The 20,627-nt window shown below is 41.8% G+C and overlaps 1 protein-coding gene across 1 annotated transcript in view; it reads left to right on the forward strand.

Moving 5' to 3' along the window:
• The first annotated feature begins 9,741 nt into the window (after positions 1-9,741).
• The window catches only part of SND1 (staphylococcal nuclease and tudor domain containing 1), a 424,177-nt gene continuing 413,291 nt past the window's right edge, over positions 9,742-20,627 (forward strand). The window contains exon 1 of the mRNA XM_024554944.4: positions 9,742-9,962. Coding sequence (XP_024410712.2) covers positions 9,885-9,962 — 78 coding nt within the window. The 5' untranslated portion in view covers positions 9,742-9,884. The remainder of the gene's footprint in view (positions 9,963-20,627) is intronic.

The following is a 20,627-nucleotide window of genomic DNA, read 5'->3' on the forward strand; positions in this document are numbered from 1 at the left end:
ATTTAAAACATTAAATAATTATTGTTCATGCAGATGACTTAGTCTATGTAATATAAGAGGTAAGCTAAAGTTAAGCTATGTGTGGTTTCCAGGATTCAAAAAGAGGTGAAGACACAGACAATTGTTGATAGGGATGAAATATAATTCATTTTTCAGATGAACTAGCCTATGTCTGTATTTGTCTAATGATAATAATTCCCACTAAAATCCCCAACTTCTACTGTAGACACCACCAACATTCTCAGTTTTAATTTCCAGGAAACTCAAAGGATATGTGATGGATGTATAAGAAGAAAGAAAAGGTAAATAAGTCATATCAATCAGAATAGACTGAACACTTCAGTTTAATTTCAAATATACTTCTTCAGTGATTATTCTTTACAAGGTAGTGTCAGAACTATAGGGAACACAAAAATGAACATGACTCATAGGAGTGTTAACAAAAAGTTCACAGGCCAGCTCTGGATGGTGTGACTCAGTTGGTTGAGCATTGTCCTGCAGACCGAAAGGTCGCCGGTTCGATTCCCGGTGAGGGCACATGCCTGGTTTGTGGGCTGGTTCCCAGTTGGGGGCATGCGAGAGGCAACCAATCGATGTTTCTCTCTTACACTGATGTTTCTCTCCCTCTCTTTCTCCCTCCCCTCCCCTTTCTCTAAAAATAAATAAAGTCTTTTAAAAATGGTCACAGTCCAGTTCAACTGTTACAGAAATAACTATGATACAGGGAAAGTGTAGTGCATACCATTGGAAAGGTATAAACCAAGGGACCTGGGGAATCATTTCTGATTGCAGGTATATCAGGAAAGTGTATGGGAAACGCTGTATCTACACTGAATCAAAGGTTATTCCAAGTGAAGGAATTGGAAGAGCAAGAACTCGGGCAGGAAGCCCTGGGTGTATTTAGGTGAATTTTCTAGTGTGGCTAGGGGTGCTGGAGCCAAAGTGAGTAGCACAGGGCTATATGACACTGGGTTTGGTCCTCCAATGTACAGGAGTTTTTTCCACAGGTAGGAGAAGGTGGAGACGTTGAGGAAGCCCTTGTTACCTCCACTCCAAGGAGGTAGGGCCTTTAGGAGAAGAGGTTGGAAAGGAGGCCCTAGTCTGGAGGCAGCAGAGATGAAACATAGGCTTCCTGCTTTTGGCTTTTTTAGTCTGGAGAGAACAAAGGCACAGGATTCTTCATTGAGAGAAGGAATGGGACTTAGAAATAGGCCTGAGTTCTAGGAAGAGCAGAATGGGACCAGAAGCAAGGAAGAGGTGCAGTGCTCTGGACTTTAAACAGGCTTTTGCTTTCTTGATAAAAATGGGCAGAAATTTCTTGCACTGGTCTTTTGCCTCTTCTTCTTCCTAAATCATCTGGTGTTGAAGCAACTATTTTGTAACTACAAGGAAAAACCAAGAGAATTGCAGAGACGTCTGCCCTGAGATGGTTGAGCCTCTCCACAAGTATCTCCAATTCTTTGTTCTGTGAAAGGAAAATATATGTTTATCCCATGGTTAATCTAGGTTGTTATGACTTGCGAAGACATTCCTAACTCTGAGTCTGCAGCCCACTGACTTCAGGATCCTGGGACCAGAGAGAAAGGAAGCCTCAGGTTCCATCCTAGCTTGATCATTTCAGTTTGCAGAGTGGAGACAGAGACTCAAAACAAAACTCTTCCTTGTCATAAAGGTGGTGCCACTGGCTGGAGATTTACTTATGTCTTTTTTTTTTTTTTTTTTTTTTAGAGACTTGAGTATGACAGGCAGGGTTCAAGGTGACAAAACTTGACAGTTTTGGTTAAAGCCAATGGCTGTAGCAGGAGCAAATCAATATATAATTATCTAAGTCTACTGAGAAGCCGGAGGCATTGATTAATGGCATTCAGGAGAATGGAATGAAGGTTGGGCTTGCCATTCAATGACAAAAAGCACAGGATACAAAGTTGATCCAATGACTAAAAGTTTTGTAACCACTACCCCAATCATATACTTGTACAAATAAATTCTTTACATTGACTTACTATATAGATAGGGCAAATTGGGAGGAACACATTATTTTTCTTAGGTTGATAGGAATTCTGTTTTGCTGTGAAGTTTGAGAAATACTGTCTAAGTCATAGATAGGCACAGGATAAATTTTCTTTTCTTTCTTTAAAACAGAATTTGGGTCCAACTTTTAACATAAATTTTTTTGTTTCTTAAGATTAAAAAGAAATGATGCCTTATGATATCATGTATTTTAATCAAGTTTGGATTACATGAAGCATATAGAACTAACTTAATTTAAAAATCTACATAAAGGATTATGGTATCAGATACGATAGCAAGATTCAAGTTTAGTCACCCGGACCAGTACTGTGTAATACATTAGTCAGTGACCTCTTGTGGTGATCTAAACTTATCTCTTTTTTTATTTTTATTTTTTGTTTATTTCCTTGTTTTCAAACTTAATTTAATTAAAAATTTAACTATTGAAAATTCACTTCCTTAGTTGCACTAGCCACACTTCAAGTGTTCTGTAGCCACATGGGGCTGGGGGTTACTGTGTTAGACAGAGCATATACAGAACACTTTCATCACTGCAGAAAGTTCTTTTGGACAGGGCTGATCTAGATAACTTGGGTTTGTGAGCCTTTTCTTTTATAAGCATTCAGTGAAACTCTGTAGGAGTCAGCTCATATTGCCATAACAAGATACCACAGATTGGGTGGTCTAAAAAACAGAAATTATAAAGGCTCGAACTCCAAGATCAAGGTGCAAGTGTTGGTTCTTAGTGAGGCCTCTCTTTCTGGCTTGTAGAAACGCCTTTTTGCTGTGTCCTCACGTGACCTTTTCTCTGTGCACCTGCAAAGGGGGAGAGAGGTGAACTGTAGAGACATAGATAGGCACATAGCTCTCTGGTCCCTCTCATTCTTATAAGAACATCAATTCTGCCCTGGGTGGTGTGGCGCAGTTGGTTGGAGTGGCATCCCTCCCATACACCAAAAGGTTGGGGGTTTGATTTCGGGTCAGGGCACATACCTAGGTTGTAGGTTTAGTCCCCAGCTGAGGCACAGAGGGGAGGCAACCAATTGATGTTTCTCTCTTACGCTGATGTTTTTTTCCCTCTCTAAAATTAGTAAACATTTTTAAAAATTAAAAAAAAAGAACACCAATTTTATCAGATTAGGGCCCCACATTTATAACCTCATTTAACCTTCATTACCTCCATAGCATTCTTGTCTCCAAAAATAGGGCTTTGGCTTCAACATAGGAAGTCTGGGGAATACAATTCAGCCCATAACAAACTTTAAAAAGGAGAAGGAGAAAAGGAGGAGAGGGAAGAAAAGGACGTCAAAGCCAGATGGATAGGGTCTCATGTTCTATGCTAAAGAATTGAAAATTTATACTAAAGCAGAAGGGGAGCCACTGCAATTTAAGGAGGGAGTCTATGTGACTGAGATTTGCATTGTAGAAGGAACACCAGGTTCACAGTATGGAGGATGTGTTGAAGTTTGAAGTCGGAGGTAGACCAGTGAGAATGAAGACAGGGAGTCACTCTAGTGTTTTCTCCTGTTTCCCCAAAGGAAACTTACTGGAGGATTGAAAATTCTTTCTCTGCCAGGCCTCTGGATTCTATTGTACTAGTGCAGGTCTAGGGTGAGAGGGACACCAGTCAAATAGTTAAGAGCATACTATGGTCAGAAAGTTCTGGGTTCAAACAAATCTTGACTCCATCGCTTATTAGCTATTGACCTAGAGTTGGTTGCTTACCTTTTCTTAGCAATCACATCCTCCTTTATAGAAAGAGATTAGTTATATCTGCTATGAGGATCACAGGCTCTTTCCTTCCTGTAAAGTATTGTTCTAAGGATAAGTATGTAGTGCAGGTAAAAGCATTTAGCTCAAACTCTGTTTATTTATTTATTTATTAAACAATGTTCATGATTTATTTCTTTGATATGGTAACAGCATTTCCCAAGGAAATGGTACAATCTTTTTTGCATGTTATTTCACACCCAAAAGAGGTGTATTTGTGTCTGCTTGTGCTTTGGGTTCATTTTGCAGTAGATGAACCCAAAGCCTCCTCACCTGGTGTCAGTCCTGGCAATGCTGCTTCTTCTTTTTTGAACTTTATTTATTGATTTGAAAGAGAAAGGAAGGGAGAGAGAGAGGAAGAGAGAAAAACATTGCTTTGTTGTTCTACTTATTTATGCATTCATTCGTTGTTTCTTATATGTGTCCTGACAGGGGATCGAACCCACAAACTTGGTGTATGGGGACAAGGCTCTAAACAACTAGCTAGGGCTGAAAGTCTTTTTAGTGTATATGTTTTGTGCTCAGTATACTTTGACCATTATTACTACCAGGGATATATTTCTTAAATTTACTCTCAAAGGAGTACAAGAAATGGGGCAATTGTTTAAATGAATCTTGTCCATTTCTCAATTGTGGGTGTTCTCCATCACACAGAAGGAATCAATCACCTTTAAGGATTTTAAAGTCTCTCTCTTTCTTAAGCAGCTCCATTTATTTAAGTAAATAGCTTGTAAATAAATCATTGGTAAACATTACAAGATTAAATATACTTTCAAAAGCTTGCCAGTATATATAAAATTCACCAACATATTTCCTTTAAAAAATAAAATATGTTCAGAGTACCCTTGATATAAAATGACTGACCCTGTCCTCTGACAGGGCCACCAGAGACATCTTATAGGAGGTGGGGTTTCCATTAAGAGAAGCTAGAAATGCAATCTCCACCATGCTTCTAAATTAGCAGATGTTCCTGTATCACCTTTCTTGAGAGAAGGTGAAGCTTTCTCACCTCTACACCTGCTCGACACTCAGTTCATCCCATCTGGTCCGATGCTGCCCAGGCACAGAGGTGACCAGAATCTAATTCTAAGGATGAGAAGGCATCTCTTTCCTCCTGTGAAGGCACAGTGATCATGAATTTTAGAGTCACTTGAACTCATGTTGAATCCCTACTCTACCACATACTAGCCAGGTGACCTTCAACAAACATTCTACATGAATCTCTAGGTCCTTGTAGGTAAAATGAACGTGATAATACTTTTCTCTTACGCATTTATTTATTTACAGAGCAGCAGCAGCTCTCCGTGCCAGGCATTGTGCCGGGAATGCTACTGTCAATAAATAAGACGGTCTGATAACAAATATTTACAGGGCAGCAGCAGCTCTCCGTGACAGGCATTGTGCTCGGAATGCTACTGCCAATAAATCAGACAGCCTGATAACATTTCAGTGGGCAAAAAGACAACTATATTACAATCTGATAAGTGCCCTGATAAACCAAAAATAGGAGGAAAGATAACTTATCCTGTCCTTAGGGAAGGCAATCTTCTCAATGTCTTCCAGGAGACGCATTCTGATTTCTAAGTGAGGAGTTGAAGGATGAGGAAGTAGTTAGTAGTGAGGTGAAGTGAGTAGGAATGGAGAGGCAGCAAAATTTATATTCAAATACTGATATTTGTATTTACCAGCAATTTATTTAGCATATATTCACTGTGGGGATAGTAATAATTTTATAAACCAATAGTATATATAAGATAATATCTTTCAATAAGCCAAATAATGAAATAACCTACTCCAAACAAATGACAGATTAATCACACTATTTTTCCAGGCAAGAAGAGGTGAAGGAATAAAGTCTAAATTTTAACAGAGGTGTACTTTTTTTTATACAAGGACAGACAGCATCCAACTCAGAGCTGATTTCCAGCTGCCAGAGCAAAAATAAAAGTCTCCTGTTGCTAGAGCACATTGCTAGGGAACAAAGACACCACTGTTGGCAGGGAGGTTGATCTTTTTCAAGGGAGCTCTGAGTGGTTTATCACCAATGTCATTGCTAACATCCAGTCATGACTTACTTCATTCTTACATCAAAACAACTTTACTTGTAGCCCTGGCTAGTGTAGTTCAATGGATTGAGCACTGGCCTGCAAACCAAAAGTTTGCTTGTTCAATTCCCAGTCAGGGCACATGCCTGGGTTGTGGGCCAGGTCTCCAGGTGGGCATGTGAAAGACAGACGACTGATGTTTCTCTGACACATCGATGTTTCTCTCCTTCTTTGTCTTCCTCCTTTCCCCCCTCTCTAAAATAAATTAAAATATATTTTTAAAAAACTTTACTTCTAGATACAACTTTTTTTTTTTTTTTTGGTCTTTGTCATGGTCATAAATAAGTTTACTTAAGTCACAAGCAAGTGGATTTGAAAGCATATTAAAACAATATGCAACCCCTTGAAAGACCATGTTCACTTGGCCTGTGCAGACTGTGTGAGATAGAGCTGTGAGAAAAGAGCTGGTATTGAGAAGTCACAGGAGAAATTAGGGGAGTAGAGAGGCCTGATCAGATCTGCATTTTAGAATTATCATTTTGGCTGCAGTAGGAAGAATTGCTGGAGTATAGCTAAGGAAGACTGTGTCAGGGAGCTCTAGTATAAGCCTCGTGCAACAATCCAGGTGAAAATATGCCAGGTTTAAGCAACAGGAGAGATTTGATAATCATAACAAATTTAACACATAGATCTAGGCAGTGTTCTGTGTTTAACAAATACTGATTCATTTAATCCTCAATATCAGAACAACCCTTGGAAGTAGGTCCTGTTATTATCTTCATTTTACAGATGAGAAATGCATGGAACAGAGATACTATATAATTTGCTTAAGGTTATACAGGGTTGGGGTTCTGGCTGTCTGGTTCCAGAGCCTGTGTACTTGACTGCCCTGCTGTGGACCTAACAGATTTCAGAGATTTACTAAGAACTCAGGAATGAGGAGGCGGGGGCAGTTATTGACCATCTCCGGATTTCTGGCTTGCAGCTGAGTAGCTCTGGGTATCATTATTTGGGCTGAGACACATACTACGGAAAAGCAGGTTGGGGAGGAAACAGGAAGTTCCTTGTGAGACATGTTGAACTTGAATTTCCAAGGTGACAGCCACAGGCAGATACCTAGAGTATCACTGATATATATGTCTAGAATCCAAGAGAGAGATTTTAACAGGCTCTATATATTTAGGAATCATTAGCATGCAGCCATGGGGATGGATGTCATGAAAGAATGTTTCAAATTAGAAAAGAAGATGCTCTGAGAAGAGCCCCGAGGAACATCAATAGTAAGTAACAGGCAAAAGAAGAGTCATTCACAGTGGAGATACAGAGGGACTAGAGAGATGGGAGGAGTACAAGGAGAGCTGGAGGGAAAAGACTCCTCAAAGAGCAAACAGTATTAAATGTTGTGGAGAGTTCAACAAAGTGGAGTGTGAAAAGTGTCCATCGAATGGAGTCACAAGGTGGTTATTAGTGACCTTGCAGACCACAGTTTCAGTAAAATGTTAGGAACAATAGTTAGTGGAATGGGCTGAGAATCGAATGTAGGGTTAAGGATGTGGAGGCAACAAACAAAGAGTTTCACCAAGAGGGTTTGTTTGTGAAGAGAGGAGAGCTATCTGAAGAGAAATGCAGAGTAAAGGAAAGATTTTTGAAATTTATTTTTACTGTGCAAGAAATTTGATGTTTAAATGCTAATGGGAAGAAGCCAGGATAAACTGAGAGGTTATAAAAACAGGAGTGGGAAACAGGAGTGGGAATTCTCTCTTAAGAGAGTCCTTGAGAAGGTGGAGGAGTGGATCCTGAAAGGGAGAGTTTGGCATAGGCAGTAGGAGGGAGTTTTTTCTTTGTAACAAGGGAGAAGAAGAGAGGAATGAGAAGGAAGATAAGTTTTTAAATTTGGTCGTGGGACATGGAAGGAGTTCTTGATGGCTTTTATTATCTCTCTGATGTAGAAGGCCTTATTACTGTTTGAGAGTATGGGAACCAGTGGAATTGGAGTTAAGAGGAAAACGAGTTTTAAACAGAACAAGTGATGTTTAGGGCAGTGAAAACACTCTGTACGATACCATAATGATAGATACATGTCGTTATACATTTGTACAAACCCAGAGAATGTGCACCATCAAGAGTGGTCTCTCATGTAAACTATGGACTCTGGATGATTGTGATGTGTCAATGTAATTTCATCAGCTGTAACAAATGTACCACTCTGGTGGGGGATGTTGATAATGGGAAATGCCGTGCATGTGCATGGGCAGAGAGTATAGGGAAAAATCTCTGTACCCTGTCCTCAATAATGCTGTTAAAAAAATTGCTCTTAAAAAAAAAAAAACCCTTAATTAAACAAACATACAACCCAGACCAAATGGAGTTGGAGATCAAAGTGACTGAGTAAACAAGAAATTCCCAGTAGAAGGGAACAGGTAAAAAGAAGATAGAGAGGTTCATGGGCTTTGAATTCCACTTAAAATTAAAGAACAGTGTGTGACAGGCAACCTTTAAGATGATCACCAATGATCCTGCTTCCTGGTATTCACTCCCTTGTGTAATAATTCCTACTTCCTTGACTGTGGGCAGGATCTAGTGACTCTTCTAATGAATGGAATATAGCAAAGTGATGAGATGTTACTTCTGAGATGAGGTTAAAAAATGCCTTTGTCTTGCTTGCTCTGAGGGAAACCAGCTACCACACTGTGAGCTGTGCTATGAAGATGCTGACCCCACAACTTGACCCTGGGACGTGTGAAATGTGGGAGAATTAGCAAACAACTTCTTAAAAGAACTACAGGATAAGTGGTGTCTTCGGTGCAGAGCTCGGTTTTAAAGATTAAGATTAAATGCCGTAATTCCTAAGGTCCTCGGCTCCACATTGGTGGGCACACGAACGGTATTAGGAGTCTCTAAATATTCACTTAAATATTTGTATGCCGTGGCTTCCGCCCGCCCCCCCCCCGCAATATTTTTATTCAAAAGAGACAAGGGCTACGTGAGGGGGTGGGAAAGGGGTGAAGGCTTGTAAAGTTCCTCACACTCCATCAGGGGGCTGCCTCCTCCGGGCTCAGGGAGAGCTTATAGCGAGGCTTTTCCTGCCTTCAGCGCAGCTGGAAGGAGCCCGAAGGGCGACAGTCATTCTCCTTACCGTAAAGGACACGTCACCCCCTAAAAGATGTATTCTTTCCTTCAACAAACATTACTCTGAGCGCCGTACAAGCGCCAGACACCGGCGACACAAATACGAGCGAGATACAATCCAGGCTACAGGATAGAAGTGCAGCTGCTTTCCGCGCCTAGGCCAACGTAGGTAGAAGGTTTCACGGCGCTCAGACTTTTCCAAGTTCCCCCATACTTTTAGTTGAGGTAAAATTTCGGAAGTCGGTGTGCTGCCAGTTCCGAGAACCCTCCACGACTTGGCCTCTTCGTCTCCGGGTTCCGGGTACCCACTCCCCGACCCAAGAGTGCCTTCCAAAATCGCCGGTATTCAAGTGAGCTCCCCGGAGGCTCGCGGGGCGGGGCGGGGCGGGGCAACAAAGGCGGGGCCAAGCTGGTGGGCGAGGCCGGCCTTACCCTTGGGGCTCCCAGGGCACACCGCGCCCCGCGGCCAGATGCTGACGTGTCCTTTCCTTCTCACTACACCTCCCAACACTACCTAGAAGACTGTCCCGGAAGTCCCGCCCCAGACTTTTCCAGTCACCGCAAATCAGCTCTTTCAGCGCTTCCTGGAGTTCGCCACCCTTTTTGGAACCAAGAGGCGGGGCCTCGCGAACAGGATGCCTATTGGCTTGAGGTCTGGCAGGCCCTGGGTGCTAATTGGCTGGAGGGCGGGGGCGCTCTGGCACGCTTGCGCGGCGAATAGAACGTGTGGCGGCGGCCGAGATCTCGTCTCCTTTTTCAATCCCAGTCCTGCTGCTGCTTCTGTGAGCACCCGGCGCGTCCGTCCGTCCGTCGTCCGCTGCTAGTCGCCCGCCCGCTCCTCGCCGCGGCGGCCTCTCACCAACACCGACACCCACATTGACACCTCCAAGCCGGCCCTCCGCCTTACTCGCTGTTCTTCCATCTCTGCACATGGCCTCCTCCGCGCAGAGCGGCGGCTCCTCCGGGGGACCCGCGGTCCCCACCGTGCAGCGGGGCATTGTCAAGATGGTGAGAACGGGGCCCCAGATACCTAGCCCACTGCCCGTCTCCAGGCGGGAGTCTGGCATTGGCTCCTCTTCCCCTCCTGCCAGACTGCAGAGTGTCCCAGGTCCCCTTCTCTCTGTCCCCCTTCTTCACTTTCCACCCATTGTCAGAATCCCCTCTAGAAGGAACCGTCACGGACTCTTCTTTCCTCCCGAACACCCTGACATCAGGGGTCACAGTGATTTCCATGGTCGCGGCACTCAGATCTTTTGGCTGTTTACCAGGACAGGCCGAATATTGTTTGATTAACAGAGATAATTGGTTGATATCTGTCTTCCCATTCCCCTTGTCCTTCTGTCCATTTTGACATTTGTAGAGCAGTTTGCAGTTTTTCTAGATCCCGATGTCCGCTCTTCCCTGGAACTCTAGGTGTACTTGGCCATCTTGAAGCTTTTCTGTTTCCACCGACGCTCAGTTACTTACTCCAAGTTTCCTTGCTCTCTGGCCCTCATTTCCCTTTTTTTCCTTCCCACCTCTTGTGTCAAGTCTGTAATCCTGAGATATTTGTGCTCGCCCCTCCTTTTGACCCCTAAACTGTTAGGCACGTAGAAATCTTAGCGCTCATTATTGTTCTCCCACCCCTAACAGTGACTTGCCTAAGGGCACATGGTTTGGTTTAGAGCCAGAGCCCAAGTGTTCTGATTCCCAGGCTACGACTCTATAGATTCTGCCTGATTTTTTTCTCCCTTTGCTCCCTACGTTCTTGAATTTTGAATTCAAAATCCTGTAAAATTCATTTTAAAAAATTTACCCCCAGTTCATGATAATTTTGTATAAATTCCCTTTATGGCTTGTCCCCTCTGTTGTCCTTCCCCCACCCCTCCCAAATCCTGGAACCTGACATTTCTTGGTTGTTACCAGATTTTCTGGTTGTGATGATTGTAAAGTTCTATATTTTTGTTTCAGATTAAATTCTGACTTTAGCATTTGGAACAGCAAATATCCTTTATGATATCACTTTCTCCCAAGGTGCCACAGTTTTTTGCTGTTGTAGAAAGTTTAAAAAACATTCTATTTTCTTAGCTCATGGTCTTTCATAGGATTGAAATGTTCTTAAGCTTATGTTTGTGCGAATTAGATTTCAAGATTTCTCTTTCCCCCTAATTCTCATGTCTTCATTTGTTAGGTAATATTCTGCCACCAGTTGAGATCCTTAGGGTTTTCAATATTGCTTTGCCTCCTTTATTTGTACATAAATGGAGACTCAGAATTCATCAGAAACTGAATGAGAAGGGACTTTCCGAGATCCACATATTTTTCCCTTGTTGAAATATTGACCTGACCCATGCAAGTATTATCCTGAAGGGCCCCTCTTTCATTAACCTTTTCATTTGCACTGATCTTTCCCTTTACCATAGGAGCAAACCATGGCTTGGTGGTCTGATGGTGGGATTGGCAGCACTGAGTGGTCTGAATTTTTTCCTTTGCTGAGGTCCCCCTCATTTGTGGGGTGGGAGTGGAATGAGGCTGAACATATTTTTCCTTCTGCCAGTGCTGGAGGCTTTCGATGCATCTGGGTTCTATGAGGTGCCCATGCCTGCCCACAGATTACCCCCATGGATATCGAATATCAACCATCACTTGTTTATTAAGGGTCATGTCTTATGCCGAATATTGTGTTCATATGTCTTATTTATAATACCTAAGAAGTAGATAGGATTAATTGCTACATTTTACAGATAGGTAATCCGAGGTTTAGAGAAAATAAATAGTTTACCCAAGGGCAGGCACTTTTTATTAATAAAAGGCAGAGCTGGGATTTGAACTGAGGATTGTTTGGTAAAGCACATGTTTTTCAACATGGTGCTATGATACCTCTAACTCCAGGGCATGAATTTATAAGGGTGGGGCCAGTGATGCATGGCCACAAAATGACAGGAAAGTGAAGCTGACTGTAATTAAGCTGGGGAAAGATTAGATGTTACTCCTTGTCTTTTCCGGGAGCTGCTGTTGTGGTGAGTGACTTCATTTGATGCTTCTGGTCGTTCTGTGCAAAGGATTGTGGTGTGGAAGACACCTTTGAGTCTGAGAGGAGGCTTTTAAAATGCATTGAGTGGTCTATATTGCTGCTTTTCTGTGACCAGACTGCATGGGGTGGGTGGGTGAGTTCCAGGCAGAAATTAGGGGAAGAAAGCCCAGTGAATTGCAGAGTGCCAGGCAGTTTGTGCCAAGCTTACAAGTCTTGTCTGGAATAAAAAATCGACCACTGGCAAATTGCTCTGCGTGAAGCTCTTTTGCTAAGCAAAGTTGTATTTTCCTGGAGAGTAATTGTTTCCAATGGTAGTAGGAACTGCTTCATAAGAACTCTCCAAAGGAAGACAGGAAAGGGAGAAAGAAGTAACTTGATGAATAGGAAAATGGTAATCACAGCTTTTCTGCCTTTTAGGAGGGATAGAAACTGGAATATTAACCAGAGGCATTCATTTCAGAGTGAGTCCTCTGGGTTTGTCTGGACTCAGGCAGAGCTGAAGGTCTGAACAGATCTAGGCTTGAGGTTTGCTGCAGTGAAGAGGAATAACCCTTCTTTGTCAAATGAACAGGTTATAGGACCGAGGAAGGTACAAGTTTTTCTGGTCTCTGCCTTGCACTCCCAGTAAGTCCTGTGTGACTTTTTTAAGGTTAAAGAAGAAAGAATTTGGGGATGAAGTTTGAAAAAATCTTCACATTTGACCAATTCATAAAAATGACAGTTCTGGGTAGAGGCTGTGCTTTGCTATTTGAGTGGAAGCAAAGGGACAGAGTTGGTTCTGGAGTGTGTTTAAGGAGGGGGTGGGCAATAAGTTCACACAAGCATTTTGGAGGTGTTCTGTTACTGAAAAGGCAGTAAGTAAGGACAATGGAAAACCGAAGGTAGATTTATATTTTCTGAGTTGGGATGAGACTGGCAAGTGCGTGGGCAGACAAAATATAACCTGGAAAACTAATATCTCTGTCAGATCAAGTACTACTTTCTCAAAACCCTAAAGGATTCTAACTTTGGGTTTCTCTGAATAATTTGCTGGAGAGTATTTAGCTGCAACAGATTATTGTCAGCGCATGCTAAATATGTGACGTTGGGAGAAGTTTTGGGGTACTTTGTATAAAATTCACTTACCCCACTTCATAGCTACGTAGAGATGGCTGTATTCTCTGGTTTTACTGACTTGAGTTTCTTTCTGTTTGGGGGGTAGAGCCCTTTTCTAAGTCTTTTTACCCTTTCCCATCTAACTTGGTATGTTTGCATGTTTTTTCAATCTGGAGCCCCACAGACTGCTTTCGCAACAGCAGAATGTGTCGGCTATAGTTCTTGAATCTCCTGTGCTTATCAGAGGCAGCCGTGGGAGCAGCACGTCTTATCTTGCTTATGGGGTGGAAGGCCAGAGGGAGCTCAGTGCCAAATCCCAGTTCCCATTTTAACCCACTCCTTTTAATTGCCCCCAAAGGGGAAAGAAATCCTTCTGCCAGGCTTCGGCTTTATGCTAAGAACAGTGATTCATCCTTGGTGGCTATGGCAGAGGGTCACCTGAAGGAGGAAGGAGATGGCCCATAATTTTCTCCTTCGACAGGAATTGTGCTGTCAGGTTGTTGTAAAGTGGGATGTAGACTTCCTGGTGAGCAGCTCAGTGGAAATTTCTCCGGTAGGAAATGTCTTAAAACCTGTAGGAAATACTACCTGTAAGTTAGATCATTTTAGCTAAGTGTTTCACAGGTTTCTGAACTAAGAAATAGGCGTCTTTCCATAGTGTAGTGTGGACAGAGAGTAGTAGTGTGTTGACCTGCTCCTTTCTTGTGCACTTGGCCTCATGCAGGCTGTGAAAGGAAAAAAACAAAACTTTCCTCAGCTACTGAAACTACCCTTATTCTACTCAATGGGACAAGGTAGCTGAATAATGAATGATACCTTATAGAACCATTTGTAAAGAAGTAGGTAGAATATAATGGAAGACTTTTCCCTGCAGCCTTAGAGTTGTGCGTTTCCCAGCAGATACACAAGATAACTTTCAATCAAGATTGTATATAAAGGAGCACAAAGTTTTTACTATATCTTAAAGGCTTTCTGTCATTTCTGGTGAAAAGGAAGCGTCTATCTAGCTCTAGTTATGCTAACAGTGGCTCCTGCCATGTACTAACTAATGTTATAGCTTGATGAGCAATCATGTTTCCTTTCTTTCTTAAACACGTATTTTCTGATCATCTGCTGTGTCGAGCTCTCTCTGGGTATTAGAGAAATAGCGGTAAAAATGTAGATCAGAATCCTTCCCTTACAGTTCATGGAGAAGACGGAGAGTAAACAAGTAAATACTAAATAAGCATGGTAATGTAAATAGTGATTTCAGGTAGGGGAATGGGGCAGAGTGGTGGGAATAAGGGGAGGGAGGGCTTGTTTAGGTGGGGCGTTTAGCAAGGGCTTCTCTCAGCATTTGCACTGAGATCTGATGGACATCAAAGAACTAACCAGAGAGGAGTGTGTTCCTGGCAGACTGAAGAGCAAATACAAAGGCCCTAGGGTCACCATTGTTGATTATCTTCAGTATTTTTATAGTAGTTCTTCAATTTCTTCCAAGTTCCATGTTCCACATAAGTGGTATCAGTTTAATCTCCGTTATTAACATATGTGTTTGAAGGCGATAAAGGCAGAAAGGCAGTGGAGGTGGTCATTGTTCTGGTACCCTGGTGAGATTAATAGCTGACATCAAGCTCACTGCATAAATGTAAACAGTGGCAGACTGGCAAAAACATACCCGTTCTTGTTCATATTCCTGTGGCTTACACGGCCAAGACTAAAGGGTTTTTTTTGACTTCCTATCAGCCAGACCTACATATTCCCAAAGTCACTATAGGTATCCTGTGTTTTTCGGAAGTTCGTATTACGCCACTTAACTTTTACAAAAGACCTACATTTGTATGTTTTCACTAACTGAAAGCAATTGAAAGAGAATTTTCACTGTTATGAAAAGGGGTAAAAAGAATAACATGCAGCATTTGTTTCCCCTTAGAGAGGCAGTGTGCACCCCGAGCAGCAAGCGTGGCAGTGCCAGGCTCCTTCCCCAGGAAGCACACTCAGCATCGAGCTTCTGTAGCTTTGAATGGTGTCTGCGAGCATCTGTAACTCATCTTAATTTATTTTGTGCATCCCTTAGCAAGATGTGTTCTAAAGTGTCAGAAAAGCCTAAGAGAGCTCTTAATGGTGTTAAGCATAGCGTAAAACTGGACGTAATTAAGCATTTTGATTGTCAACAAAATAAAGATATTGTATTTGTTAAATTTGGGGTCTGGGAATGCTCAAAAGTTTTTCCATATAAATTAATAGTAATCGCTTCTTCACTTTACCCCATTTTGGCTCACGAGAGGCTTACCAGGACTGCTCTACCTTTGGATAGCAGGGGAAACCTGTACCTGTCTTCTAATGCCAAGAGCAGGCTCAATGAGAGTTAAATAGCATCTAGAACTTGTCAGTAGTCATACCTCTGTGAGCACTTTATTGCTGCATGTAATTTACTTTGGACTCTGGCACCTTTTAACCTAGTAGGTGGTGAAAAACCAAGTAGCTGCTTCAGAGGTCACACTACTGGTGAGGAAAGAACTAGCTCACACACAGCGTGACTCAATATGAATGGGGACTCCTGAGGCCAGATAGTGATCACTTCCTGGTAATAAGTGGGCAAATGACTTGGCTAGTCTTTGCCTCGGTTTACCTGAAGAGTGGAATTTGGGAAATAAATGAACATTTTAGTTTTCATTTATATTTCCAAAAGAGGAAATTAGCCAGGTTTTTGAATCCAGGTAAGAAGGTCGTGCACTCACCTCTCATCATGGGCTGGCTATTGACCTTAAAGGTGTGGTTCTAACAGACCTTTGGGGTCTGGTCTTGGATTTTATTTTATGTCTCCAAGGAAGAGCATAGCTAAAAACTGTAGAAATTCTTTGCCTTATCAAGGACAAGGAATGAAGTAAAGGGATTCAACTCTTCTTACTGGACTTACGTAGCTTTTTCTCTTATTTCTTGTTGGGAGATGGCTACATACCCAGGTTCTGTTGCTGCTCCCTCTCTTGGGAGACTGACATATGCTTCTTGATTTTACAGCAGAAATTGATGCAGAATCACAGGTTGCGAACATTTGATGCAGATGGAGTGTTGGGAGATTTCACTTATTTTCAGTGAGACTCAATATGATAATGTTATGTTTTCCTCACTTAGCTGTAATGTTTAGGAAAAAAAGAACAGTGGTTTCAGTTGGCTTTTTTTGTAAATTTTATTTTTTGATTAGTTGGCTTTTTAAAAAATTAGGTTGAAGAGTTTATTTAATTTATTACTAATTTTTAAAAATTTATTTTAGAGAGAGAAACCAATTTACTGTTATATTTATTTATGCATTCAGTGGTTGATTCTTGTATGTACCCTGACAGGGATCAAACACGCAGCCTTGGCGCATGTCAGGACAATGCTCTAGCCAACTGAGCTACCCAGTCAGGGTGGGAATTTTTTTTTTTTTAATTAGGAAATGACAGAAAAAATAAACCTAATGGAAATTTAGATGAGATTTTCAGATGTCATTTTTGAGATGTTCAGTCTGCTTTATAAACTGGGCATGGTAAGTTTTTCTCCGTTTATATTCTCTCTCTTTCTCTCTTTCTTTCTCCCTCCCTTCCTTCCTCCCTCCTTCCCTCCCTCCCTCCCTTCCTTCCTTCCCCTTTCCCCCCCCTTTCTATTTTTAAAAGACTTTATTTTTAGAGAGAGAGGAAGGAAGGGAGAGAAACATCACTGTATGTTTGCCTCTCATGTGCCCCCTACTGGGGACCTGGCCCATAACCCAGGCATGTGCCCTGACTGGGAAATGAACCAGCAACCCTTTAGTTTGCAGGCCTGCGCTCAGTCCACTGTGCCACACTAGCCAGGGCTCCATTTATATTCTTATGATGAGTGAGTTAAGGTACCATCTCTTCCCTCTTTCTTTATGCCTTAACACATTTTGAGATGCTTTAATTTGGAAGTAGCCTGCTTGGGATGGTCTTGGAATACCAAATTGAGATTTGGGGAATCTGTGCTTAAGGTTAATAAATCCAATTTATTAACATTGTCCCTGGGAAGCAACCTGGCAGAGAAGAGAGGTCCTTGGTCTAGGATTCAGGGGAGACAAGTTATATAGTCCAGATGCTGTTGTTCTTAATCTGGGTGACATGGGGTAAGATTCCACTTCTCAGACTTTTCTCTTAAATGAGGCAGTTGGATTCATTGTCTCTAAGCTTCTTCCAGTCCCAAAAGGCTGAGATTGAACAAGAAAACCTATATAACAAAGAAAGCCTAAATATATAGCACATGTCTTTTAGGCATGAGGAACCAAAGCTGAGAAATCTTATACCTGTGGTGGGTTTAATTTTGAATTGCTGTTTATCCTGCATGAAACACGTTTTGTTTTGTTTTGTTTTGTTTTTTTGAGAAGGTGAATTGGTTGAAATACAGTTTTCTAGTGTGGAAGACTTAAGTAAATCCGTGAGTGGAGGGTGGATAGGAGTGAGCCAGGCAGGGGGTCCTCACCTCAGTAGTGGTATTAGGAGAGACTAGTGGGAGTGGCGGTTTAAGCCTCGGAAGAACATGGTGCCAGTGGGTTTTATTCACCCAGTCTCAACTCTACTTCAGAACACTCTGACCTCGTAGTGCAGTAGGTCTTGGTTTGGGAAGGGTGGGGATGAGATGCGGCCCTTGGGGAGCTGTAGTTCATGGGGAGAGTTTATTTTGGCCCTGCTGTTGATTGGGGGAGTCTGGTGGGGTGTGGGGCACAATAGAGTTCTGCTTTTCATGCTTCGAGGCTAGAGCACCTTCCTTCAAATCATGCTAATGGTCTTTTGCAGATCTTTTCCACTTCCATTTAGTGTGCATGCATAGGAACCATCTTAATCTATTTTTGGTAGTTCCTCACATGGTTTCTTTTCCTTTGAGGGTTTTTTTTGGGGGGGGGAGTTGTTTTATTGTAAGCCTTCTTAAGTCCTTTCTGGGAGTAAATTTAGAGAGGGAGAAGGAACTCCGTGATTACCTAAACAGGTCATTTTTTTAGGACCACCTAGAAGGCGTTTCAGAGGGACTGAATCAGAGTCTCTGCAAGTTGGCCAAGGAATCTATATTTTGAAAAAATTCTAAGTTCTGAAAGGGTTGGTTTGGGATTTTTCCAGGTCCTGGCATTTGATACCAACTTTTTTTTTTAACTGTTGTATGTAGTTGAAGGGGCAGGATGCAGATGATAAAAAGTATATGTTGGGGTAGGGGCACCAAAATGTTATGTGTGAGAGGATAGTAGGAGTGTGTCGCTTTCTCTTTTTAGCGCTCGTCTTGATGGCTCCCAGGACACTTTGTATGCTGTTAGTCTGTAGCTCAGTATTGCGCTGCTGTCCTTAGGGTCCTTCTCCAGTGACTCTGAATCCCATTCCTCAGTCTTGACGACAGCTGAGAAGGTGTTTCATATGCCTGATTTAGGCCATATGTTCGTTTTAACACTCATCTGCCACTTCTCTTTCTGTTCGCATAGATTTCCGAGATCTTCCAATAATTTGGCACCGATAACTTGGCACATTGTAACTGTGGAAGACTCTAGTGTTATCTACAAACATGGAGATTCTGTGCTTCTCACTTTCTGCTTTTGTAATCCGTAGTAGCCACACAGTTGGGCCTGTACCCATCCTGTTTCTTGTTTATATACACCATTTTTTTAACAACGGCAATAAAACCTAAAATGACCACTTTGGTGGTCTTAATCTTTACTTTTTATTCCACTACTTGTCTAATATGGAAATGCAGTTGTCTTGTAATTCACAGGTCTTCAGAGTCTTTGATTAGGGAACACATTTGCAGTTGCCTCGATGGCCTTTCCTCATTTTGACCAGGAGTTTTCTGGCTCATTCCCGAATTCCTTCAAAATCTCATCCAGTATTAGTAATTTAATAGTTACTGATAATTAAATTTTGAAGTTAATACTTGGCTCATAAGACTTTAAAACAGTGTAGAAGTATGTAAAGTTAAATATAAGAATCTCTCTTCCTCTGCGCTCCTTACCCCTCATTTTCTATCATGCATTCTCATTCCCCTGAGGTAATGTGTTTCTAAACCTTCTTCATGCAGATATATACACCCTTCTTCTTCTGTTTTTGACGAAACAGAAATGGGGTCACTATATGGGTCCTGCAGTTTTGTTTTCTTTAAAAAAAAAAATTGTCATGACTCTCTATGCCGTAGTTAATAGGCCTACCTCATTCTCTAAGATTGAGGAGTCCATAGTTGGGGTGTGCTTACTCACGCAGTTTTTCCTGTTGCCAAATGTTTTTTCGGTTTTTCATGGTTCCGAATACTGCTACACTGACTGAACAGTCTTTTATACGTCTTTGTATTCTTATATTGGCATTTCCATGAGGCATTACCAGATGTGCAGCCTCAGATACCTTTTAATACTCAATGTTTTTGGTGGTGGTAGGGAAGCTTTATTTATACTTTACCTGTTTGTTTCACAGGTATCATCTTTGATAAAAGTTAGGGCAAAATACAGCTTAAGATCTCATTACTCATTAATCATGTTACTTTTGGTAGTCTTATTTCCCCAGTCTAAGAACCCTTGCAAACCACTTTGTCTCTTCAGTGGATGGCAGAGCCCAGCCTCTGGGGATCATTAAATAACTCTTTTTTTAATTGCTTGAAGACCTTCCGGGTGTTTTCAGGTCTTAGTACTTACAGGTCCAGTAGGCCCTTTGGTTTCTAGGGAGCTCCGTGAGGAAGGAGGTGTGCGACTGTCTAGCCACAGGTGACGTGAGTAGGAGAGAGGCAGGGTCACGCAGGAGGTTTGACTTGGTTCCTAAGGACTGGTTCATAATTCTTTCTCTTTTTTGTTTTTCTTCTTGGATAAGAGGTTGAGGAGGTAGGTGGTGGTAAGTATGACTATATGCTGCATGGAGAAACTGTCATTTTTACTTTTAAAAAAATATTGTTGATTTGGGTGGGGAGAGAGTAAAAAACCAATTTGTTGTAACCCTTATTTATGTATGCCTTCATTGGTTGATTATTGTCTGTGCCCTGACCAAGTATTGAACCTGCAGCCTTAGCATATCGATAGCTCTAACCAACTGAGCAACCTGGCCAGGGCTGGAAAACTCATTTTTAGAGCTGCTTGGAAAGACTGAACCAAGGGAGTCATGTTTTCAGCCTTTCAGTTAAGTGCTGATCCCAACCCTGGTAATAGTTTACCTAAAGTTTCCCGGGCTTCAGATGTGTGTGTGTGCCCTTACTATGGTTTTAGCATATCTTAATGATATCTCGACTTCTATTTAGTTTGAAAATCTTTTGGATCATCAGCTGCTTTTTAAATTGGAATGCTATTAAAAGGAAGCTTAATTTCTATTGAAAACAGAAAACCAGTATTTCTTGCCTTAACCAGAAAGTACCTTTAAAATAAGCCACAGTGAAAACAAAACGTTACTAAATTCTAGCTAGGTGCTGTGTTTTGCAGAGTGCTCTGAAGGACGTTTAACAAGTGGTGCAGATGTGATTAAAAAAAAAAAGAAAAGGCTTCCTGCCGTCAGACTGAGACTTTATTTACTAGGAAGGATTGAAAGAGATTTGAAAAGGCGATAGTTCTTATGTATGTGTAAATATTAAATGCCTGTATATAC

Source organism: Desmodus rotundus, chromosome 6, assembly GCF_022682495.2.
Source record: "Desmodus rotundus isolate HL8 chromosome 6, HLdesRot8A.1, whole genome shotgun sequence".
In the NCBI taxonomy this organism is placed as follows: Eukaryota; Metazoa; Chordata; class Mammalia; order Chiroptera; family Phyllostomidae; genus Desmodus; species Desmodus rotundus.